This window comes from Saccostrea cucullata, unplaced genomic scaffold (genome assembly GCF_032062105.1).
Source record: "Saccostrea cucullata isolate Sc308-1 unplaced genomic scaffold, CSIRO_AGI_Scuc_v1 ctg1398, whole genome shotgun sequence".
In the NCBI taxonomy this organism is placed as follows: domain Eukaryota; kingdom Metazoa; phylum Mollusca; class Bivalvia; order Ostreida; family Ostreidae; genus Saccostrea; species Saccostrea cuccullata.
The window spans coordinates 256,125-282,688 of record NW_026929212.1 but is presented as its reverse complement, the minus strand read 5'-3'; the positions used below and the strand labels follow the sequence as shown (position 1 = coordinate 282,688).

Below are 26,564 nucleotides of genomic sequence, written 5' to 3'. Positions count from 1 at the left end.
TTTCGTTTGTGAGGAATATAAAATTCCTTTTGAAATTGAATGTGCATTTATTTATTAACAATAGTAAATTTATGAGTATGCTTTGATCAGTACCAATATGGCCAATATAATGGACACTGAACATGTATTCAAATTACCCCCACCCCTTCAAAAAAGCTTATAAATGCCAGATTTTCACACATTTTAACCATTTGTAATTTTTGTCTGCTAAAGTTGCCTGCAAATTTTATTGTATAGATATGACTTATAGATAACCACTAACAAGATCATACCATTCATTTTTCCAGAAGTGGTTGTACATTTTCTAAATAAAGTGATAAACATATGTAATTTTTTTCAAAATTAATAAGCATTGACGCCATGTTCTTTTCCCGTTGTCATGGCAACAATATCACTACAGAAATTTTGTTTTTCCTATTTTTGGAGAATAAAGTAATTCCATCTTTTAACAAATAAAGTAACCAAAATACCTTATCTTATCACGTTCAGAAAAAATATTCGTAGAAAAATGTCTAAAAATCATTGATTTTCATAAGGATTTATGAACCCGTTGCTAAGGAAATGAATTTCCTTGGATACTAGTCCCTTCATACGTTCGAAAAAAAATTTTAATCGTGTTTTAGCATTAGGTAAGACAAAATCTTTCATATACCAAAAGCTTTTGAAAAAATAAAATTTTTACTTTCCATTCAATGCTCGATGCTTGCTAATTTTGACTCTTAACAAGATTGCCACTTTTCCTAAGGATTAAGAATAAAGTTAAAATTTTATGAAAGTACAAGGATGTGTCAATCAAACCGGCCAAAAATTTGAAGTTTTAATAACTTTTAAATGAAATACGATTTTAAATTAATTTTTGTGTGAAAGCCATTAAAATCTATAGAAAAAATATTATTAAACTTCAAATCTGTGTCCAAGTACCTTTGACATATAACTGACAATAAAAGAGGGTGTTGCAGAAACACGCGATTATTCCCAAATATTGAGAAGGGCATTTAAATACCCTCGTTATGTCTAAATATATACGTAGAGGACTATATGTTTACGGCAGGTATTTCCTGCTTGATACAGCAAAAAACTTTCGTCATTTTGCATGAAAAAGGTTGGAACAACAAAAAGCACAATGGCTAAAGCGTCATTTTGAAAGATATACCGTGCAAAAATATTTTTCATGAAATAAAACTGCGTCCCGTAATCACACTGTCGGTGCTACATCCAAGACATTTCATTTGTTTCAGATCAAATCTTGGCTACTAACTAAGAGACCACGATTATACATACATTTTATCTTGTTGCAACTTTTCAATAACATAAGACTTTCATAGCATATCAAACACTAAATATGGTCAGATATGCTTTGATTTCTTTTAGCTGAAATTAACAAAGTATTATTTTATTTCTCTTCTGTTTTATCACATCTTACTATATCATATTTAATAAGTGAAAAAAAGTTTTATTTTATGACATGTTCTAGGCATATGATATCGGGGGTAGATGGTGTGGGGGGGTCGGTGGGGGACCTCCCACCCTACCCCAAACAGACACTTTCACCTCAAAAAACTAGTTTTAGTTTTAATAAAATATAAAAGTATTTATTATGTAATCCATTTATTTTCTTTATTTCAAGTCTTTTGTTCTTAATTTCCTTAATAATCCTTAATATCCTTTCGGGTCCCTTTGGGTTCCTTTTGGGTTCTTTTGGGTCCTTTTGGGTAAATCGACGCACTGGGGATTCATTATGATCGGGCTCGGCATTTTGACTTACATACTTTGTACACAAAGCCAGATCGGACGGTGCATACAGCATACACAAAGCCAGATCAGACGGTGAAGGTAATGATATTAAGTTGTACTTTTTCTCACGTTTAAAGAATGGCTTTATTCGGTATAATAAAAATACACAAGGTAAGAAACAAAAGTTGTAAACAAACGGGGGGTTGCTCGCTTCGAGACAGATTTCCAAGGTAATAACAGTGTTATCTATCATAATTTTGCAAACACTCTGTCCGGGAGATGTTCTTTTACTAGTTTCTTAAACCTAAACCCCGCTCTTAGCGTTTGAATTGCCGTAATCGGACGCTTTATTAATCGGATACATAAAATTTTCTCCATTGGCAGCGTTACAGGAGGTTTTGGAGCTGCTTTTCTGTTTCGCCTTATCTGATTGGTTGATTGCAATACAGTTTAAATATCTAACCAATCAGATAAGGCGAAACAGAAAAGCAGCTACAAAACCTCCTTTAACGCTGCCAATAGAGAAAATTTTATGTATCCAATTAATAAAGCGTCCGATTACGGCATATTAACCATCAATCGCAGGTTTAGGTTAAATAGTTTTGTAGAAAAACATCTCCCGGACAGAGTGTTTGCAAAATTATGATAGGTAACACTGTTATTACCTTGGAAATCTGTCTCGAAGCGAGGAACCCCCGTTTGTTTACAACTTTTGTTTCTTACCTTGTGTACTTTTATTATTCCGAATAAGGCCATTCTTTAAACGTGAGAAAAAGTACAATCTGCTTGCATATAACAACACATAGATGTGTTTGATGGGGAAATTTAATATTTTCGAGGTATTATACATTCTTATTTTTTTTTTTCATTTAAAAAAAAAGGGGGGGTATTATCCATACTTCAGGTGCCTGTGATTCTTATAGGACAAGGACACCCCATATATTAACCTTCGAGACCCCCAAAGGGCTTTATGATGAATTTAATCTCGTACCAACCCGTATTTATAAGCCCGATAGATGTTTTTAAATGATACCTTATTACTTATATTTACATTTGTGACTTATTCATACTTTATATTTGCCTGATTGTGACTTTTAACGTGTGAAATGCGTTATTTTTCAAACCCAACAGCATGTATGTAATCCTCTGAACGCGCGTCGACCCTTTATGACGTCACTGAGAAATTACGTCAAACGATTATCCATATGCACATCTATGACCTCTTGACCCTTACCTGTATTTATACAGTTATAGATACACATTGCTTTCAGTAGTGTTATATGAAGGAAAAAATTTGCAAATGTAAATATTGTAAATTGGTTGTCTTATATTCAAATTAAACTGTAGAATTATATCCATTCATCTTAAGGCTCAGGGTTTGGCAATATCGCTGGCCCAGAACAACTGAATACTGAGTTGGGGCTACCAAATTTAGCTTTAAACTTGCCCTGCAGGGCTACAGTAAATTTTACCAACTACTCACTAAAAGCAAGAAAATAATTATTACTTGCATACCATATACCTGATAATTGTTATATTTATTTTCAAACATGTTTTATCATTAAGGTCTTCCGTCTCCAACGGAAGACCTTCTTGTTATTCTTCGGTTTCTTTTTCCCTATTATTATTTTTTTTTTTCCAACCGATTTTGTGCACGCGATTTCTCAGAAACGGCTCGGCCGATTTACATAAAATTTTCACATGTTATAGCTTATCAATCGGTCTTGATAGGTTTTTAAGCGTTTTTATGACATCACTTCCGGTCGTGAGATATGGACAATTTTCTGATTTTAAATTGCAATTTTGTCTTAACTTCCTAGCGAAAACTGCTTAAGATATCAACTGGAGACTATTTGGAGATGATTGTTCATGACTTATAGCGTTGCAGAATCACCTTTTCGTGCGATGTCAATACTTCCGGTCGCTACCGGAAGCGAATTTAAAAAACACAATTTTTCAACTTTTGATTTTTAATATTTTTAATTTTGATTTGAAAAGAGACCCTTTTGCAGAAGCGTAATATGTAATTTGTTTGAAAATCGAAAAAGCCAATCTTGAGATATTTGCATTTAAAAACGCGAAGCGGCGATTTCAATGGCCAAATGGTTAGCGCGTTGGATTGTCACGCGGGCGACCGGGGTTCGATCCCCCGTATGACCAAAAAATTTTATTATTTTTTCTGCTCGATTTTTCGATATTTTTTAATTTCAGACCATTTGGAACAATATATTATAAACTTTTATGCATATCTTGCGTAATAAGGGGTCACAAGGGGCCAGAATGTCAAATCTTTGACGCTTTATATCTCGAAAAGGTGGAATATTTTGATAAGCAATATTGAACAAAAGATGTTCAGAATAATGTTTTAAACAATATGCATACTTTGAATTTTTGTAAAACGGTCCCATTAGGGACTTGTAGGAGTGGCCCCTAAATATTTCTATTTAGGATATCTCCACAACGAATAGAAATCTCTGAATAAGTGTTGAAGAAAAAAGCTTCAAAATTACAAGACCTTTCATTTGCTTTCAAGAAAATGGGGTTGACCCCTCAAATTAGGGGCTCAGAGGGGCCAAAAGTCTCTTATCTATAACTCTCTATTGATCAATATTTTGTTATACATTACTGAAGCAAAAGTATTTATCTTAACGATATGCAACAATATATGATACAATTTTTAACATATGTTACGTAATTAGGGGTCACAAGGGGCCAGAATGTCAAATCTTTGACACTTAATATCTCGAAAAGGGAGAATATTTTGATAAGCAATATTGAACAAAAGATGGTCAGGATAATATTCTTAACAATATGCATACTTTGAATTTTTGTAAAACGGCCCCATTAAGGACTTGTAGGAGTGGCCCCTAAATATTTCTATGTGGCATATCTCCACAACGAATAGAAATCTATGAATAAGTGTTGAACAAAAAATCTTTGAAATCACAAGACCTTTCATTTGATATCAAGAAAATGGGGCTGATCCCTCAAATTAGGGGTTCAAAGGGGCCAAAAGTTTTTTTATCTATAACTCTTTATTGATCAATATTTTTTGATTAGTATCCATCATGAGAAACACAGATATTCATCTTAACGATTGCAACAATATCTTATAAAATTTTGATCATATGTACGTAATAAGTGGTTGCAAGGGGCCAAAATGATATATTTTTTATGCATTACGTTTCGAAAAGAGGGAGTATTCTTATAAGCCATATTGAACAAAAGATGTTCAGAATATCGTGATAAAAACAGAAACTTTAAAATTAATGAAGAAAAACTTAATGTCATTCTCTCTTAACGAATATCTCAGTCAAAATCACATCTCATCTTATCGAGAAATTCAACGGAAGACCTACTCGTTGCTCGCAACGAGATCTCATCTAGTTATAATTATTATTTTTGTAAGTCAAAATGTAATGATTATAAATATGGAATTTTTCTAATAGAAAAAAATTCTAGGTACTATCATAGAGTGACATATAATTTTTACCCAAAATACAGTCAGAATGCAGGATTTTTTCAAAATTTCCAGGGGGAGGCCCTCCGTACCCCCACTAGCAGGAGGGGGAAACCACCTCCTGCACCTATCCCCCTAGTCCCTTCGCAACTTAGCCACCAGCCTTCAGCTGTTGGACAAGTAATACATGAAAAGGGCTTAATTAGAAATTAGAAATGGCTAGCCCTGCTGACAACTATATTTTAAAGTTAGTGTTGATCCCTGCTTAAGGAGGCTGCATGAGGTCAACAAATAAACCATCACTTAGTATATGAGATATAATTTACTTTTTAAGACATGATATCACATATCTTAAACAAATTAGCTGTTAACCAGTATTCAACATCATTTGGCAAAGAAGAATTTCATATATTTCATTTTTCAAATTCCATCACCTTTTTATTTAAAAAATAAATGTTCAAACATCTATTCTTAGACTACTCTAAACATGCTAAATCCGTTCATTACTTTCAAATGAAAGTACAATAAACAACAAACACACCATTTGGACATAGCAATAACGACACGCAGCAGCTTTATTTGTATAGTGTACATAACATATGCAAAAGATGAAAATCAATTTGTATATACATGTTTATATTGGATTGAATGAAACATGATAAAATTTAAACTTTATCGTGCTCTACGTGTCATCCTAAACTGGTATTTGACCCACTATTTACCTCTTATATAGCCTTGCTAATGAGACCAGTTCTAAAGAACCACGTGATATTCACCAGGTATTTGAATGAAAACCTTGTAATTCTGAAAAAGTAATTCATTATCACACCAAGTAGAAAATGATTTCTGACTAATTCGTTCCTCAAAAGAAAGAAATATTTTCAATAGTCCGAAGGGCTTTATGAATTTGATCTTGTACCATCCAATATTTATAGCCCAATAGATGTTTTAAAACGATACCTTATCACTTATATTTACATTTCTGGCTTATTCATACTTTTATTTGCCCGGGTGACTTTTAACATGTGAAATCCATAATTTTTCAAACCCAAGGGCATGAATGTAATCCACTAAATGTGGGTCAACCCTTCATTGAGAAATTATGTTGAATATTTATCCATACGCCAGGGCTCTCGATTCTCTAAATCTGGGGCCAATATTCGGCCCCGTTCCCAATGCAAAAAAGGTACCTTTTTTCCCAAAAGAAAAGTGTAAATTTCCCAATTTCCATAGCAAAATATTAATTAAAAAATAAAAGTCCATGAAACTTAATCGCAAAAAAACTCAAAACAAAGCACACTTGCAAATGAAAGTGAAACTGTACTACTATTTTATTAGTTCTTGCCAAATGCATTTGGGGTTCAGGGAACCAGGTTATTGTTTTTACAAAAATGTGAACTAACTATGAGTACAAAGTATCTTGTTATGTAGTTTCGACAAAAAACATCATTTTAGTTTCAAAAATAGACATTTCATTTAAACATTAGTAAGTTGCACCTAGAAACATACCCACGCTTCAGCATGTTCAGTCTCGAGGTAAGCAAAGGTGTCCATGTGATCTAGGAAATTCTGGACTATGTGACTTGTGACTGTCACTCAGAAAGACATATCCGCAATATCTACACTCAAAGATACTAGTAATAATGACAAAGCTAATGTACTTTCATAAATAGCCTATGTACCCATGTTTGTTCTGTTTAAATGTTTATTCAAAACCAGAGTTAAATTGATGTCAAAATGCTAGAAAAGCAAAATTTGAGGATTTTTAAAAATTAATTTTGATTATCCAACTTTTCTTAAAATGACGATAATTTTCCCAATTTGAACGGCCCCGGCCCCCGTCCCAAAAAGTGGTGTGAGAGCCCTGGAAGGTCAAGTTGTTTCACCCCCATTAACATGATTAAGCAGTGAGGGATCTTCTTTGTGCCAGCACCTACTACGACACTGGACCTCTGTTTATGCAGTCTCATTCGAGGAACCAATCTCCATGTCCTGCAGTGGGATTCGATTCATTGAATGTATATTGTATGATATCTGTCTTGAGAATTTTTCACTCATATGGAGAGCTGCAAATATTCTCCTTTATACTTGGCACTTTTGTTCATTGAGCAGGGAGGGATGTTTTTGTGCCAGCACCTCGTACTGCGACATAGGACCTGGGTTTATGCAGGCTCATCGGAGGAACCTCATGTCTCACAGTAGGATTTGAACCCTAGACGTAATGATCAACTCCTTACTTTGCGACTCTAGAGCAGCACTTTAACCACTGCATCAGACACGCAACTAGTGGGATTCAAACATGTAACTCTAACATGTCTAAAGGAAATGCTCTAACCACTGTGCTTATACATGTTGTAATGGCCCCTTTCCAAAAATAAGTTGAAGTGATCACTCAATGAAAATTATGAATTACAAATTTATCAGAGGTATCCTTTATCAGTTATCTCAATTTATCTGCTAAGGCTGTCGCTGGTAACCGAAATGATCCAGAACTGCGGAGCATCCTTCGGTAAAGGGGAGTTTAAACATGTTAAATTGTTAAAATAAAGGTTCCCTTCACAAACGGAGATAATCAAGAAAAGACAAAAATAGGGTGGGGTCATTAAAAATCTTCTTCTTAAGAACCACTGGGCCAAAAACTCTGAAACTTATACGGAAGCATCCACTGGTAGTAGAGATTCTAAATTGTTCAAATCATGACCCCGGGGGTAGGGCTGGGCTGCAATAGGAAATCAAAGTTTTACTGGTTCATAGAAATATACATAAAAAACCTTTAAAAATCTTCTTCTGAAGAACCACTGGGCCAGAAAAGCTGAAACCTATTTGGAAGCATCCTTGGGTAGTGTAGATTCAAATTAAAATCATGGTCCCCGGGGGTTGGGCGAGGCCACAATAGGAAACAAAGTTTTTCAAAGACATGTATAGGAAAAAACTTTAAAAGCCCTCTTCTCAAGAACCCCTGGCCAGAAAAGTTGAAACTTATGTGAAAGCCTTCCTGATAGTGTAGATTCTAAATTGTAAAATTGTGAACCCAGGGAATAGGGCGGGGCCACAATGGGGAATCAAAGTTTTACATAGAAATATATTGGAAAAATCTTCTTCTCAAGAACCACTGGGCCAGAAAAGCTGAAACTTATGTGTAAGCATCCTTGGGTAGTGAAGATTCTAAATTATACAAATCATGACCCCCGGGGGTTGGGCAGGGCCACAATGAGGAATCAAAGTTTTACATAGAAATATATAGGAAAATTTTTTTAAAATCTTCTTCTCAAGAACTACTGGGCCAGAATAGCTGAAACTTATGTGGAAGCATCCTAGGGTAGTGTAGATTCTAAATTTTTCAAATCAGGACCCCCAGGTGTTGGGACGGGGGCCACAATAGGGAATCAAATTTTTACATAGAAATCAGGTTTGGGGTAATGCTAATTGTAATGGTAATGCATTGCAATGTATTACATAAACTCAAAGTAATGCTAGTAATGTGTAATGCCCAAAAATTTGCATTACATGTAATGGTAATGTAATGCATTACTTCATAAAATCCAGTGTAAGATGAGTACCTATTTTAAAATTTGAATGGGCATGGATGATGGAAATTATTGTTTAGGTTATTTATTTTATTAATTCATTTTTATTTTTATTTCTATTTATTTTTTTTTTGCAAGTGATGCTATTGAATAAATATGTTAATCTATTTAGATAACATTTCTGTATCTATTTAAATACACTTTTTATTCTTTTTAAGTTTTCAAACTTATTTCAGATAAGAATTGATTTTAAAGAATTATACAAAATAGTTTTAAAATATTTTTTAAAAAATCACATATGAGATCCACCAATTACACTGTAAACTGATAATAAGTACATTTTGAATAGCTAGAGTGTCACCAAAACACACTATGCCTCTGGGTTATGTAACAGTTAAAACAATGGATGGTTTGGAGCAGTGCTCCAAATTACCAGTCCTTTTCTCCTGACTGTGTTTATAAAACATTAATTGAGCTGATTTACCTTGTACTGACCATGAAAAATCCATTGTACCAAAGAAAATAGAAGCCATGCAGGCATTCTATGCTTCACTGTGCTTAGCAGATCAAAATGTACATCCTCTCTACTTTTTCAAAAAGTTTGTAAAAAATGCATTTATTTTTTTCATAAGGTACTAATCAAAATTGCCTATATTCTTTATTATTAGATATTTTAGTGCCCCAAAAGTTCAGTTACTTCATGACTTCAATAGTTACACAAAAAAGTGGATATTGTACATGTGCTATAAGACTGACAATTCAGAACTTTGAACTGTCTTTGATTGTAAGTTAATGACATTGTAATATATACAAAAACTTGAAATCAAATTTGAGTTATCAATTATCATGTTTAGTTTCGAAGGGGATGGATACATGCTTATAAAAAAAATATCGCAAAGTTTTGTTAAAAATTCTATTTTTAAAAATCTCCAAAAGTAATGGTAATGGTAATGCATTACTTTACTAAAGTAAAGGTAATGATAATGCATTACTTTAAGAAAATAGAGTAATGGTAATGGTAATTTAATGCCCAAATTGTTGAAGTAATGGTAATGCAATTACTTAAAATGTAATTCGCCCCAAGCCTGATAGAAATATATAGGAAAAATCTTCTTTGCAAGAACCACTGGGCCAGAAAAGCTGAAACTTATGTGGAAGCATCCTTGGGTAGTGTAGATTCTAAATTGTTCAAATCATGACCCCCAGGGGTTGGGTGGGGCCACAATAGGGAATTTGAATTGTCCAAATTAAGACCCTTGAGGTACGATGGGGTCATAAAAGGTATTACAAGGGGAAATCTGGTTAAGAATCACATGGTCAAAGCTTTTCAGGTGAGCGATGTGGCCCATGGGCCTCTTGTTTTTTGAGAATAATGCAAATTAATTATTTGTTTACTTCATTGCAGGTTTCAGACTAAAGCAATAATTAGTTTATGATGTCAGAGCTACATAACAAGGTCATGACGTCAGAGTTTCCTTATACTGAAAACTACAGATTTGATACTGAGACCACTAGTGAGTATAATTATATGTAAATGAAGATATTTCTAATACTGTTGAACACAAATATATTGAATACGAAAACTGTTTTAAAATTGTTATTGTTGTTAGGCATTCCCAAACCCAGTTTTATGTTTTTAGCTCTACTAGTCAGAGAACAGAACAGCTTATGTGATAATTAGGTGTTCATTGTCCATCTTTCTAGCTACCCGTCTGTCCATCTGTCTGTCAGTAAATAATTAGGAATTAGGCCAAACTATGTTACATGTATAGACTTATAACACTAACAGGACCTGGGTCAAACATATACTAAATCCTACATGACACTGTGTGTACCTGTAGCTGCTAGACTCTCCAAGGTTCCCCTATTACTAGTACCCTTCAGCATGTTCAGTGACAGTTGACATGATTGATTCAACTTAAAGCATTCTTACAGTTTACAGTAGACAAACCTTTTTCCATGGGGTCATAATTCCATGGAATCTCAATTTCTGTGTAATCCATGGGTATATTACACAGATTTCTTATACTGTCACCATATGCCTTACATTTTCATTAAGTATGCTTGGACATATTTCTGTGGAAAATTTTTGATCGCATACAAAGCGTACTAAATTATTTCCACATGGAAATAAGTACTTCTACAGTATTTTAATAGCTATACCTACTTGCATCAACTATTTGCCATGTGCTTGGACCCCTATGCTCATTTTCGGACATTAAAACATATGTTTGAGCACCTGGAGGAACTCTTTTTTCAAAAAGAAATTTAAGCATTCTTATAGTTTATTTTCATAGCCATACTTATCTGAATCAACTATCTGCAACATTCCTGCACCCCTACGATCATTATTCATATTGGATCATTATTGGACATTATGTATAAAACATTAGAGTTATCTCCCTCAACCTAGAACTATTCAGTTTATATGTTTGAGCGCCTGACGGATTTCTTTTTACAAAAGAAGTTGTAGCATTCTTACACATTACTTGTCTTGGTTGTAGTAAAGAAAGAGCCACTTGGGATTTCTTACTGTGTGGAGGAGGAGGAAAACCAAGAACTTGTAATAGTGAAGGTAAAGATTTTTTTTTTCTGTATTTAAATGGTGCACATGATTTCCAAGAGTTTCCATTATTTAATGTATCTGTTGTTTTTATTGCAAAGCTCTGATCAATTTTTTGCAGGAAACAAGTTGAGATACATACTATCAACAAAGACTTGAATACTGTATTTAATTTACTTTGATAACCTGACACATTTTCATTGTAATTTAAATGAATTTAAATTTTGAAGGACTGGTATGATTACTATGATCCTCACTCATGTTACTTAGACTAAATTTGCATCGATTCTATGGAAAGATCAGCACACTACCAGAACAGCTGTGTGATTAAAGATCTTGGTTTCAGATAATTAAAGATGCTTGCCATTTTTGTCTGTCATCATCTGTCATGCGCTAACATTTGAACATTTTCTGCTTTCTGAAACCACTGAACCAATTTCAACCAAATTTAGCATATTACATCTTAGGGTGAAGTGGAACAAAAATTTGGAATTTCATGGTCCCTGTTTCCCTGGGAGTGGAGCAAAAACCACTAAAATTATTCCAACTTTTAGAAATCTTCATTTTACACCTGGACATCAAGCAGTCAAACTGTTGGCATGATTGTAATTAGCATTCTGTCCTCTTACTACCAATTTTTTGAAATTCATGGCCCCAGGGTCAGGGGTTCTAGTGCTAGGGTGGGGCTAAATAGGTTATATAGTGAAAATGCATTATTTCTTTGAAATTCTTCTTTTCTGCTCATGGGCATTAAATAAACTAACCAAGTTCATAGTTGAGTTGAAAATGACTGCCTCTTCCAAAATTGAGATTTTCATGGCCCCAGTGTCAGGGGTTCTAGTGCTATGACTGGGCTATATAGATTATATACAGTAAAACTCGTTTAGTACAAACACGGATATAGCGAATTCACGGAAACAGTGAAGTTCTTTTGGGTTCCCCGCAACATTTTAAGCAAATCATTGTAAAATTTTACAGTTGTAATGAACTCTGATATAACGAATTTACAGATATAGCGAACTGATTTTGAGTCCCTTTGAGGTTTAATATAGTGAAATCTACATTTTTTTTAACGAACTTTCAAAGATCTTAAAATTTGATAAAATGAATTGACTTGATATTCGTTTAGTATATGAAAATAAAAATTCAATTCAAAACAAAACCTTTGTTATCGAAGGTATGTGTTAGTAATGTTTGCTTTCCTAACATATTTGGTAGAAAAATTTGAAGGAAAAAAAGTCGTGCAAATTGTGAATTTGCTTTATATGGTTATACAAATTTGTTATAGGGACACAACAAATGATGGATATAGCAATTAAGTATTAAATTCACTGGTCCCTAGGACTTCGTTATAACCAAGTTTAATTGTAGTAAAACATGAATTTTCTTTGAAAATCTTCTTCTCTTCTCCTGAGCATTAAATAAACCAACTAGTACCTATTGTGAATAAAATGGCCCATGGGTTGGGGTTCTGGTGTTAGGTGGGGCTTTTTTGATTATATTGTGAAAATGCATATTATCATTAAATTCTTTAAAAACATCTTTTTTGCACCTTGGTATTTAATCATTGAACTATAAACATAGTTACGAAGAGGAAGGATGTCAGGGCTTCTTGTGTACGGGCGGGGCTCTAATGTTTACATAGTCAAAATGCATGAATTCTATGAAAATCTTTTTCTTTGTTCCTGGGTATTATGCCAATGATCTCAGTATATATTTATGACAAAGAAAGCTGCTTCTTCCAAATTTTTTTTAAATTTCCTGGCCCCTGGGACAGAGGTACCACATGCATGTGTAGGAGGGGTAGTCTACATAGCCTGATTGATTGATTGTATACTGTTTAATGTCCCACTCCAGAATATTTCACTGATATGGAGACGTCACCATTGCCGGTGAAGGGCTGCACACCTGCTATGAAACGGGGCCTCGGTTTATACGGTCTCATCCAAAGGACTGCTCCATTTAGTCTCCTTTTACGACAATCAAGGGGGTACTGAGGACTTATTCTAACCTGGATCCCCACAGGGCTACATAGTGTGAAAATAATTTAATTCTTTGATACAGTGGACCTTCAGATATCCTGACGCCAGATATCTGGATGCTTCAGTACCCAGACGATTTTTCCATCTGTACGGAATTTTTAAATGTTATATTGTCTTGTTTAATTGGTGATTCAGGTATCTGGACACTTGACATATATATCTAGACAAATTGACTGGGAACCAAAGCGTCCAGATAAATGAGGCTCCACTGTATATGCACTTTGGTATTGATAAAAAACATGATGAAATCAAATTTAAGAAATCAAAGTTCTAAAATTTAAAAGATGTTACCCGAAAATGTATTTTCTCTTTGATACTCTGTACATCTGGGTATTAAGTAACCAAAGTGAGCAAAGTGATCAAGTGTGTAATTACATGTATGAAAAGCATTAGCAATTCAATGATTGACACATACCATTAGTTACGGGGCGTTTTTCATATTTCAGCGTTTTAAATGTATTCCAAATGTACCCTTGTTACTTAGAGATATATTCTAAACAGTTTCTTTACAGTATAAGTGACATAAAGGTGTCATGTTTTTGTAAGAATGGTTTGTTTGCTTTTTCTAGTTTTTATTAAGCCACAATCAAGATTTAAAGTGGCTAAAATTTCGATTTTTCAAACTTTTCCGGAGCCTTAGCAACCGAGACACATAGCAACGAAATTTTGTATGATATTTGTTTCTGGTGTCAAGTACTAAGCATAGGTGAAGTTTCATCAAAATCGATGACCATGCGTGGCAACGAAGTTTAAGTGGTTACAGAGAATGGCTGTTAATTCCCTTTTCAAAATTGTGAATTTCATGGCCTCTGGTTTAAAACATGAATCAAATTCAATTTTTTTAAAGTTGTTGCATTAAACTCAGGTGACTTATACTAGGCCCATGGGCCTCTTGTTCAGTTTTGGGAGAGAAAAAAAATGGAAAATTTAGGAATTTCTTGTTCAAATGTGAAAAAAAAATATTCAAGTTGTGTTTCATGAAAAATGTTTTTAAATCAAAAAATTCCAATTGAGCTGTGCATCAAAAGAGTAGACATGGAATTTCATATTGTAAAAGATAGTATTGACTTATAATATGTTTAATGTGGTTTTGTATTAGTTCATATCTAAAAATATTGTTGGAAAATATAAATCAATGTTATTGACAAGACCTGTGAGCAATTTTCACCTCTTGGCAATTTTGTCTAAGTTTTAGAAATTTTAAAAACTCTTAAATGCATGTATAATATAGTCTTTGTGTATGTTATTTATCCTACAGTGAAAATAGTGCCATGTTGAGCATTTAAACTGATTTTCTGGTCAATGTTGCAGAAGGAAAGGGGGCAGTTTGAATCCGATCAGAGAAATACTGAAAATTTGAAGAACTGCTGTTCAGAAGAAAATGTTGAAGGAGATATCTCTACAAGTGTAAGTACTAAGCCTGGTTTATTTAACAGTAGGGGAGATTCAACAAATCAATCACAGAGACATACTGGGGCACAAAGCAGGGATAAAATTTTAAAGTGTGAATTGTGTGGGAAGGCATTCTCTGTATCTCTTTCTCTGACACAAAATGGTAAAGAACCTGATATTTGTGACGATTGTGAAAAGACATTCAACCAATCAGGCACCTTTCAAAAAAATAAGAGGGCACATACTGGTAATATAAGCTATAAATGTGATGTGTGTGAAAAACGCTTCAAACGATTTTATCCCTTGAAGATACATATAAGGATACATACAGGTTATAACCCTTATAATTGTGGTTTGTGTGGGAAGAATTTCATGGAATTAGCAGTTTTAAAGAAACACATGAACACACATACAGGTGATAAACCGTATAAATGTGGTATTTGTGAAAAGGCATTCATAGAATTAGCAGTTTTAAAGAAACACATGCGGACACATATGGGAAATAAACCTAATAAATGTGATGATTGTGGGAAGGCATTCACACAGTCAGGTTCCTTGAAGAGGCACAGGAGGACACACACAGGTGATAAACCTTATAAATGTGATATATGTGGAAAGGAATTCAGTCAGTCAGGTGACTTACAGAAACACATGAGGATACATACAGGTGATAAACCATTCAAATGTGATGTATGTCAGAAGACATTCACCCATTCACAATGCTTACTGAGTCACATGAAGACACATACAGGTGATAAACCGTATAAATGTGATGTGTGTGGGAAGGCGTTTACACAGTCAGGTTCTTTGAAGAGACACATGAGGACACATACAGGTGATAAACCTCATAAATGTGATGTATGTGGAAAGACATTCAATCAGTCAGGTGACTTAAAGAGTCACATGAGGATACATACTGGTGATAAACCTTATAAATGTGATGTTTGTGGAAAGGCATTCAGTCGGTCACCTGACTTAAAGAGACACATGAGGATACATACTGGTGATAAATCTTTCAAATGTGATGTAAGTCCAAAGGTTTTCACCCAGTGACAGGCCTTACAGAGACACCTGAGGACACATACAGGTGATAAGCCTAATTAATGTGATTTTGTTGAAATGGCTTTTATTCGAATAATATACAGGAACACTTGAGGACACATACAGGTGATAAATTAAATAAGTATGATCTGTGTGGGCAAGCATTCAATTTGGAAGGTAAAGTACAGATGCACATTAGAACACATACTGATGAAAAACCTTTCAAGTTTGACATGTGTTGGAAGGCATATAAGCAGTTTGAGGACTTGCAGAGCATGTGAAGAGACAAACAAGTGATAAACCTTATACAGTGAAACTTCTCCAAACCGGCCCCCCTGGAAACCGGTTCTCCCTGAATATCGGCCAAATTTATAAGTCCCGGCAAATTCCTTAACATTTCTTTACACATAAACTCTCATAAAACCGGCCACCCCTGAAAACCGGACACCGGCCACTTTTCCAAGAACAAAAGTTTAGAAACATAGGAAAATTCCCCTCATCATACCGGCCACTTTTTGATTGCAAGAAATTTAACTGTCATTGGCCAGAGGGGTTATAATGACTGGCCGGAGGTGTGAAAAACAGCCTACCCATGAGAAGTCAGAGGTGTGAAAAACTGAATATGGCTTCATAGGGTTCTCTATTGTTTAACCGTCTTGAAGGGATAATCATCTTGCCAGTCTGCGTAAATGGCTGGTCTAAGCTGTGTACATATGATCAACATTAATTAAACTTGAATTAATAAAATATCAAGCAACTAATAAATTTAAATCAAAGAATGAATTAACAAATTATCGCACGCCATATTGCATCATCTTTTTAAATATACATAAGTGGCCTTAAAATTGGGCATCGTTAAAAAATGCTAAAGAATAAAAAATAAAATAAAATGTTTATCCTAACATACATTTCATAATAAGAATAGCCGAAGTTATGCTCATAAATGTTTTAATTATTTACTTTTTACTGAAGTACAAAAAAATTTTTAAATGACGTAAGCGAAACACAGATACACATGCAGTATACTGTATAGAGTTCAGTTAAGGTAAAGGGTCTGGTTTATTTCTTCGCATATGGTTAATAAAGTAACTTTCCATGTTTTTTTCTATTCTTATTTTTTAAATTTCTTTTCATAAAAATCAACAAGTATGTAGAATTTATCCTTTCTAATAATAATTTTCATTTTTCTAGACTATAAGAAAACATTACGTGTCTGCCGATAATTAATAACATGTAGACACCGATAATTAATAACATGTAGACACCAATTATATATTTTCCCTAGCATCTGTCACATAGTTCTGCATTTCTCCAGTTTGTTAGATTCTCAGGAAACCGGCCACCCCTCTAGTCCGGCCATTTTATTCAGTCCGGCAGCTGGCCGGTTTGGAGAAGTTTTACTGTATTAAAACTTGATATGTACGAAAGGTCTTCTTCTGATGTTAATACTTTAAAGGACCATAGACAATGCATACCGGGGAAAAACCTTACAAATGTAATGTACGTGGACATGTTTTCAGCAGAGCATATAACGAAACACATGTACAGGTGACAGCATGTATTCGTAAAAAATATAGGATGGCATAAAGTCTTTAAGAACGACATTAAGATGCACAGCAGTGATGCATATGTCAATTTAAAGTTTCCTGAAATCAGGTTCATCAGACAATATATACACAGAGATAGATAACACATATTTTCCAGTAATTTATAATCATGACAGAAAAAATCCTGAGAAAGGAATTTTCTATGAACATTATTTTTAATATGGTATCAAATGTACAATTGAGGAATAAAATGATGCATGGTAAGGTATTCATCCTATCTACTCATCTGAGGAGTATATGGTCAATTTGGTCAGCCAAATTACTACATGTATAAAGGAAGTAACTCAATAATTTGAAATATAATTCAAGGAAACTTGATATTTTTCTGGTGATGTCCAAAATCTGTACAATATAATTGTTATATTTTGTAAATTTGATTGATGATACTATTAAACATGAACGAAGAAATGAATACTGTATACAGGATTATTTTCGCCCCGTGTTATTTTCGCCCTTTTGAACTTGTGAATAATTTTGCCCCATTTAAATTCGCCCAATCATATTTCTGTTTAAAAAATTATGAGGTATAATTTGAATTCGCCCCGTTTTAAATTCGTCCAATCAAAAAGAGGGCGAAAGGGACGAAAATAAAACGGGGGCGATAATTTCCCTGTATACAGTAAATAAAAGATGTAAAATTTATAATACAATTATTTCTGAATGCTGAATTTTATTTTTATTTTTATGCCTCTTATTTTTTTGGTTGAATTAAACAAAAAGACTTATGTTTTTGATTTCCAAAATAAATTGTACTATACAATTTTTATTTTTTAAAGCTCATCTGAACCTAAGGAAAAGTACACCCAAAGCAGCCTGGATTTGAAACAATTAAATATTTCTAAATGCCCATGGATTCCCTAAGTCTAGAAAAGTCGTACCGAATCTTCTTTGACTTTCATTAATGTAAATCAAGGGGAATATATATTTCAATCGACTCTTGAACAATCTAATCAGATGGTGAATCTTAGTAGGAGTGTTACTTTTTGTGCCAAATTTGTTTTAAAAAATTGAATGAAGTTGTGTGATCTTGGAGCCATATTGATCAAACTTAGAAATTGGTACTCTTGCAATAAAAAAAAAATACAATAATAATTTCATTGAATTTGAAATAAAAAAGGAATGTTAAGGTGGCTTTCAGTGCTATAGGAAAAACTTTGTACGTTTTGAACATTTTTTGGCGGCAAGCTTTAACTCGGCGCTCATCTAGCTATGGGGAAAATCTCTGACTGCTCACTGCTTTCTTCAGGCGCAAAATAATATAGTGCTTGAACCAAGGCCTTCATGTATCTGGCGTAGGAAAATATAAGCAATTTTTTTGCATTCTATTTAAAATTACATTCTGAATATGCATGTTAGTCATTTATTTCATTTTGAACTTTTTGGACGTTTGTCTGGCGTCATACAGTACTAGATTTAGCCAATATGCTTGTGGGTCAAGTCTTTCAGTAGAACTTTTGTGATAACTCATCTTGGAAACTTAATTCATATTATCCTATCTTAACCATGGGGATTAATAGAACCATGCTAAACACCCAAACAAACCAAAGCATTAAACCCAATTATTATCACGTTACATTTGGCCAATCTGTTATGCATCAAAATCAATCATCTACATCCAATAAAGCCTTTCAGGTCAACGTTATCAGATTAACTAGTACTAATAGATGTTTATTTTAACTGCATACAGTCTTTCTGCCTTTAGAATTACACATATTCCTAACTTTGCAGACGTTTGATTTAGTCATAGTTAAAACATTTCAAGAGAAAAATGATGATAGTTGATGAACTTTTTCTGTGTTTGTAATTAGAAAGATGTTATCTCATTTATAACAAGTATATTACAATGTATTTTAATAAGAAATACATAAAAACATAAATTATAATTCTCCAAACTGTTCACCAAATAATGTTTAGATTTTTAAAATGTGTGATGCAACTTTTCCTCTCAAAATTTTATAAGCACTGGTTTTATCTAGTATCTGGGAAAAGGCTAATAAGAAGAAATTTCACGGGGAAGGGGTGCACAACCAAACATTTCGGGGAGGGGTGGGGGGTGGGGGGTCTAACTAGCAATTTTTTTCAAGCAAATAAGTTAATATAAATATGTTGTTGTTAACATGACATTTAGGACACAGGCATAAAGTAGCTATGTTTTCTATAGCATAAACGTATATAGTTCTATATAGGCAAAAATGAGGGGTTCCTTCCTCTTCATGTTTCTTACTGCCATTAAAAAAAAGAAAATTACAAGTAATACAGTATAAGTCTATGTAGAAAAAATTTATCTCCAAGCTTTATTTCATGAACCCGGTAGGTACAACTGGATTTAATTATTATTATTATTATTATTATTATTATTATTAGCAGAATAATTTATTTCTGAACTCAGAATTATGTTGATCATACTGAATTCATTTTTTTTAAGTTCTCCATATAATAAAAAATTTAGCTCATGTCAGACAAGCTTTTTAAGAAAGCAAATATTTGTTATGATTTACTTGTAGAACTTGGGCTTAAATAGTCTTTTCCAGTGTTTCATTGCACTTCCTTATTTGGGTCCTGAAAAGGCTCTATCCATTTTTAATGCTTTTATTTCATAAATGCTTAAAACGGGGTATTCTAGATAAACAACTAAACTCATAAGATTCTGTAGACATATGCATACTTTTAAACATGCTTAAAAATCCAAAACTTTCACAGTATCACTGTCATATCTAAAGCACGACGCCATTGTGGCCCTTCGGGCCTTTGATTTATATTTTAAGTACCAGCCTTATTGTGTGCAAATTTCCTACTTTCACACAAGTGTTATGCATGTATTATGCGTCTTTTGTCACTAGCAGAAGTTTGTAAAAAGTTAGGCTCATAGTAAACAAAAGCTTTGAAATGATTGACCGTACTCGATTTACTGTAGAAAATCACAAACGTCAACTGACCCCTGCCATATCTTATGGTTTTGTTCTTTGTTTATTTTGTTGAATCGTACAGTTTAGATATCAATTAATGATTTGGGATGAAAAAGTTTACATAATTTGATTTTTTTATTTTTTTCACATTTTACCGGGGCCCACAAGTGCACTCCATCTTTGTCCATTATTTGTCATCGTTGTTTGCGTCAGTGTAGTGTACACATTTTCATATTCTCCTCCAAAATAACAGGCCCATTTCAACCACAGTTTATCCCTACATGGAGGGGATTCAAGTTTGTTCAAAAGCAGGAACAGACCTTCTTCAAAGGGGAGATAATAATTCATGCATTTAAGATTTAATTTGTTCCAATCATGACCCCTAGGGAACTACCTGATAGGGAGAGGCCACAATAGGATTTTTTTTACAGTGCATGTATCTTTCTAAACCTGCTAAAGAACAGGAAAGTTTTATGTTATATTGATATGAATCTTCAAGTAATGTAAAATTCAAGCCTTTTGGCTATGGATTTTGACCAGGTTTTTGAAATTTTAAAAAATCTTGAATGCATGTATCATTTAGTCTTTGTGTGAAAATAGTGCCATGTTGAGCATTCAAACTGATTTTTTGGTCAATGTTGCAGAAGGAAAGGGGGCAGTTTGAATCCAGTCAGAGAAATACAGAAAATTTGAAGAGCTGCTGTTCAGAAGAAAATGAGACGGGGAATGTAGATAGACATATCTCTACACGTGTAAGTACTAAGCCTGGTTTATTTAACAGTAGGGAAGACTCAACATATCAATCACAGAGACATACTGGGGCACAAAGCAGTGATAAAATTTTAAAATGTGAATTGTGTGGGAACGAATTCTGTGTATCTCTTTCTCTGACACAAACTGGTGAAGAACCTGTTATCTGTGATGATTGTGAAAAGACATTCAACCAATCAGGTGCCTTACACAAAACTAAGAGGACACATACCTTGAATACACACAAATGTGATTTGTGTGAAAAACACTTCAAACGACTTTATACCTTGAAGACACATATAAGGATACATACAGGTTATAAACCTTATAAATGTAGTTTGTGCGGGGAAAATTTCATTGAATCTATGGTTTTAAAGAAACACATTAAGACACATACAGGTAATAAACCTTATAAATGTGGTGTTTGTGAAAAAAGTTTTATGGAATTTACAGTTTTAAAGAGACACATGCGGACACATACAGGAAATAAACCTCATAAATGTGACGTTTGTGGAAAATCTTTTTCTCAATCAAACAACTTAAAGGCCCACATTATGATACATACAGGTGATAAACCTTATAAATGTGATGTGTGTGGAAAGGCATTCAGTCGGTCAGCTGACTTACAGAGACACATGAGGACACATACAGGTGACAAACCTTTTAAGTGTGAAGTATGTGAGAAGGCATTCAGCCAGTCATCAAATTTACAGATTCACATGAGGACACACACAGGAGATAAACCTTACAAATGTGAAGTTTGTGAGAAGGCATTTAATCGAGTTGATCATTTACAGGAACACATGAGGAAACATTCGGGTGATAAATTATATAAGTGCGATCCATGTGGAAAGGCTTTCAACTTGGCAGGAAAACTACAGGTACACATGAGGACACATACTTGTGAAAAATCTTACAAATGTGACAAGTGTCGGAAGGCATTCAGGTGCTCGGAGGACTTACAGAAACACATGAAGAGACATACAGGTGATAAACCTTATTAATGTGATGTGTCCGAAAGGTCTTTCTCTGAGGTTAATACTTTGATGGACCATATGATGATACATACAGGTGAAAAACCTCACATATGTGATGTTTGTGAACATGCATTCAGCAGAGTATATAAAGAAACACTTTATATGGACACATACAGGTTATAGCATTTATTGTAGAAAAAATAGCATGGCATAAAGTCTTCCAGAACGGCATAAAGATGCACAACAGTGATATATATGTCAATTTAAAGTTTCCTAAAATCAGGTTCATGAGACAATATATTGACAGAGAAAGATAACACATATTTCAGCTGTTTATGACATTAAAAACCTGAAAAAAGACACTTTCGATGTTATCCCTTCGATGAAGGGAGGGCATATTGCTTTGCTTCTGTCTGTCGGTCCATTTAGTATCCGTTCATTTTCTTCACAATTGCCGCACGTACTGAAATAAAATTTAGTATACAGGTATATCATATAAATATCTAGGTCAAGTTTTTTTTGGGGGGTAAGATTGCACCATAATTTACAGTGTTATGCCCCTTGAACTTCGAAAAATTCAAATTCTTTACAACCATTGCACATACTAAAATGAAATTTGGTATACAAGTATAGCAGATGAATATCTAGATTAAGCTCTGTTTTTTGTATGATCGCACCGTTTTTGACAGAGTTATGTCCCTTAGACTTACAAAGTTCCAATTATTTGCAATTTCCATTCGTTTTCTTTGAAGAGGTTGCACATATTGAAAAGGAATTTAGTATACAGATTATTCAGATGAATATCAAGTTATGTTTTGGGTATGATCGCATCATAATTGACAGAGTTATACCCCTTGGACTTACAAAAACTCCAGTTTGTTGCAGTTTCCATTCATTTTATTTGGAGAGGTTGCACATATTGAAATTGAATTTAGGATACAAATTAGTCAGATAAATATCCAGGCCAAGTTCTGTTTTGGGTTTGATCACACCATTTTTGACAGCTATGCCCCTTGGACTTAGAAAAATTCGAATTTGTTGGGGAGGGGGGCATAAGTGTTTTAAAAACATCTCTTGTTAATATGGTATCAAATGTACAATTAAAAAAAATTAACCATGGTAAGGTATACATCCCATATACTCATCGGGTCAATTTGATCAGTTAAATTACTATATGTTTAAAGGAAGTAACTCCACCATTTGAAATATAATTCAAGAAAACTTGATATTTTTCTGGTGATGTCCAAAATCTGTACAATATAATTGAGATACTTGGTTAATTTGATTGATGTTACTTATTAACATAAATGAAGAAATGAATAAATAAAATACAAGTATTTCTGAATGCTGAATTTTAATTTATTAGCCGGGCTTATTGCTCAAAGAGCAATTGCTTGCTTATGTGATCCTGTTCAAGGCAGGTCATGTTAACCCTTTTAACGCCATTTCAAAGTTATGTGCAAAAATATAGGTCTTACTGTCAACCGCTTTTGAGATAATACAAATGCCAAATAAAGCAACAAAAATAAAACGAAGTTTTATCTATTTAAAATAAATATTAGTAGTAATGACTTTGAAAACTTCATAAGTCAAAGAACATAGTTCATTAGCGTGAAGATTTTTGATAATCAGTGTTACGGTAGTTCTCTACACATACGAGGTAAAGCAGGAAAGGGAACCAGACTGGCCTGTTTGTTTACATTCAGCTGCGGTACCAGATTAATTCTGATTCTGACAAAATCGGACCGTGGTATTAGGATTGAAAAACTCACTGTCAGTGTCTTATCATTTATATTGATAGTTTTAAAAATAAATTCATCAGAATATAAGTGTGATTCATGTAAGAAGTTCATTCTACTCTGTTAAATGAGCCCGGCTCTCTGTACTTCGGAGTACTTTGATTTTTATACCTCTTATTTTTATGTGATTGATTCCCAAAATAAAATGTATGTTGGATTGTTATTTTTCTAAAGCTCAACTGAATCAAACGTGTCCTTTTGTCTGTCACTGTCATATTTGTTTGCGTCATTGTCGTGTGCACATTTTCATATTCTCCTTGAAAACTACAGGGCCCATTTCAACCAAATTTTCCACAGATTATCCCTACATGAAGGGGATTCAACTGTTCAATTGAAGGAACAGACCTTGTTCTAAGAGGAGATAATAATTCATGTATTTAATATTTAATTTGTTCCAATCATGATCCCTTGGTAACTACCCGGTAGAGAGGGGTCCCCAATGGGGATTTTTTTTTACAGAATCTTTCTAAAGAACAGGAAAGTTTTATGTTATATTGATATGAATCTTCAAGTAATGTAACATTCAAGCCTCTTGGCCATGAATTTCAACCATTTCAACCAAGTTTTTGAAATAAAAAAAAAAAAATCCTGAATGCATGTATAATTTAGTCTTTGTGTGTTAGTTATCCTACAGTGAAAATAGTGCCGTGTTGAGCATTAAAAATGATTTTTGGTTAATGTTGCAGAAGGAAAAGGGGCAGTTTGAATCCAATCAGAGAAATACTGAAAATTTGAAGAACTGCTGTTCAGAGGAAAATGAGACAAGAGATGAAGAAAAATCAAGGCAAGTGTAAGTTCTAAGCCTGGTTTATTTAACAGTAAGAAAGATTTCCCTCACACAGATCAATTACAAAGGCAAACTGGGTCACAGAACGGGGATAAAATTTCGAAATGTGAATTTTGTGGGAAGGCTTTCTCTGTATCTCTGTGTCTGACAAAAACTGGTGAAGAACCTGATATCTGTGATGATTGTGAAAAGACATTCAACCAATCAGGCACCTTGCACAATAATAAAAGGACACATACTGGTAATAAACGCTATAAATGTGATGTGTGTGAAAAACCCTTCGAACGATTTTATACTTTGAAGATACATATAAGGATACACACAGGTTATGAACCTTACAAATGTGGTGTGTGTGGAAAAACTTTTATGGTATTTACAGTTTTAAAGAGGCACATGAATACACATACGGGAAATAAGCCTCATCAATGCGATATCTGTGGAAAGTCATTTTCTGAATCAAACAACTTAAAGGCCCATCTTATGACACATACAGGTGATAAACCTTATAAATGTGATGTATGTGGAAAGGCTTTCAGTCGGTCACCTGACTTAAAGCGACACAAGAGGATACATACTGGTGATAAACCTTTCAAATGTGATGTATGTCAGAAGGCATTCACACAGACACAACATTTACAGAGTCACATGAGGACACATACTGGTGATAAGCCTTTCAAATGTGATGTGTGTGAGAAGGCATTCACCCAGTCACAATGCTTGCAGAGTCACATGAGGACTCATACAGGTGATAAACCTTTTAAATGTGATATATGTCAGAAGGCATTTATCCAGTCACCAAACTTACAGATTCATATGAGAACACATACTGGTGATAAGCCTTTCAAATGTGATGTATGTCAGAAGTCATTCACCCAGATACAACACTTACAGAATCACATGAGGACACATACTGGGGATAAACCTTTCAAATGTGATGTATGTCAGAAGGCATTCAGCCAGTCACACTACTTACAGAAACACATGAGGACACATACTGGTGAGAAACCTTTCAAATGTGATGTGTGTGGGAAGGCATTCACCCAGAAACAATACTTAAAGAGCCACATGAAGACACATACTGGTAAAAGGCCCTATGTTAAGCCTGTGAAAAGGCGTTTCTCCGATTAGACAATTTACAAGAACACAAGTTTGAGGAGAACACATACTGGTGATAACTTTATAAACCTCATTAATGTGATCTATGTGGAAAGGCAGTGAACTGGGCAGGACATAAAAACACAAACTGGTTAAAAACCTTATGAATGTGAAGTGTTGGAAGGCATTCAAGAGGTCCAAGGCCTTATATGTACAGAATTACATGGGGAGACATATAGGTCATAAACCTTATATTAAAATGGGATGTTAACATTATTTATATTTGAAAGGACCATATAACAGTTGATACAGTTGAAAACCTTACAAATGTGATGTGTGTGGATATGCATTCAGTGGATCATATAGATAAAAGAAATACATGAAGACACATGCAGGTGATATCATATACACATTATATAGTGTAGAAAATATAAAGGATGGAATAAATTATTTCAGAACGACATTGAAATACGCAACAGTGATACGTATGTCAATTTAAAGTTTCCCGAAATCAGGTTCATCAGACAATATATTGACAGAGAAAGATTATGCATATTTTCTGTATTTTCTGAAGTTAAAAAACCTTTGAAAAGGAATTACCTTTGATATTGTATAAATCAAGAAAGCTTATGTACGGTATGTCTGCTGCCCAATCCCTTTATGTATTCATTACATAACAAAATGATGTTCAAATCAAATCAAACGTATAATTAACCAAAAATGATGCATGGAAAGGTAAACACCCCACATAGTCATATACTCATTTGAAAGTTATGGGTATATAGTATCTAAAAATAGCATTTCCCACCAAATTACTATATATATATATATATAGTAGCACATGCTGTATAAGGGAAGTAACTCAAGCATATGAAATATATAAC

The 26,564-nt window shown here is 33.9% G+C and overlaps 1 protein-coding gene across 1 annotated transcript in view; it reads left to right on the top strand.

The window, feature by feature from the left end:
* Nucleotides 1–26,564, top strand: part of LOC134280093 (zinc finger protein 721-like) — a 71,082-nt gene extending 44,518 nt beyond the window's left edge. Inside the window, exons 5-8 of the mRNA XM_062762523.1 lie at nt 14,638–15,767; nt 16,308–16,365; nt 20,917–22,023; nt 24,583–26,564. Coding sequence (XP_062618507.1) covers nt 14,638–15,767; nt 16,308–16,365; nt 20,917–22,023; nt 24,583–25,713 — 3,426 coding nt within the window. The 3' untranslated portion in view covers nt 25,714–26,564. The remainder of the gene's footprint in view (nt 1–14,637; nt 15,768–16,307; nt 16,366–20,916; nt 22,024–24,582) is intronic.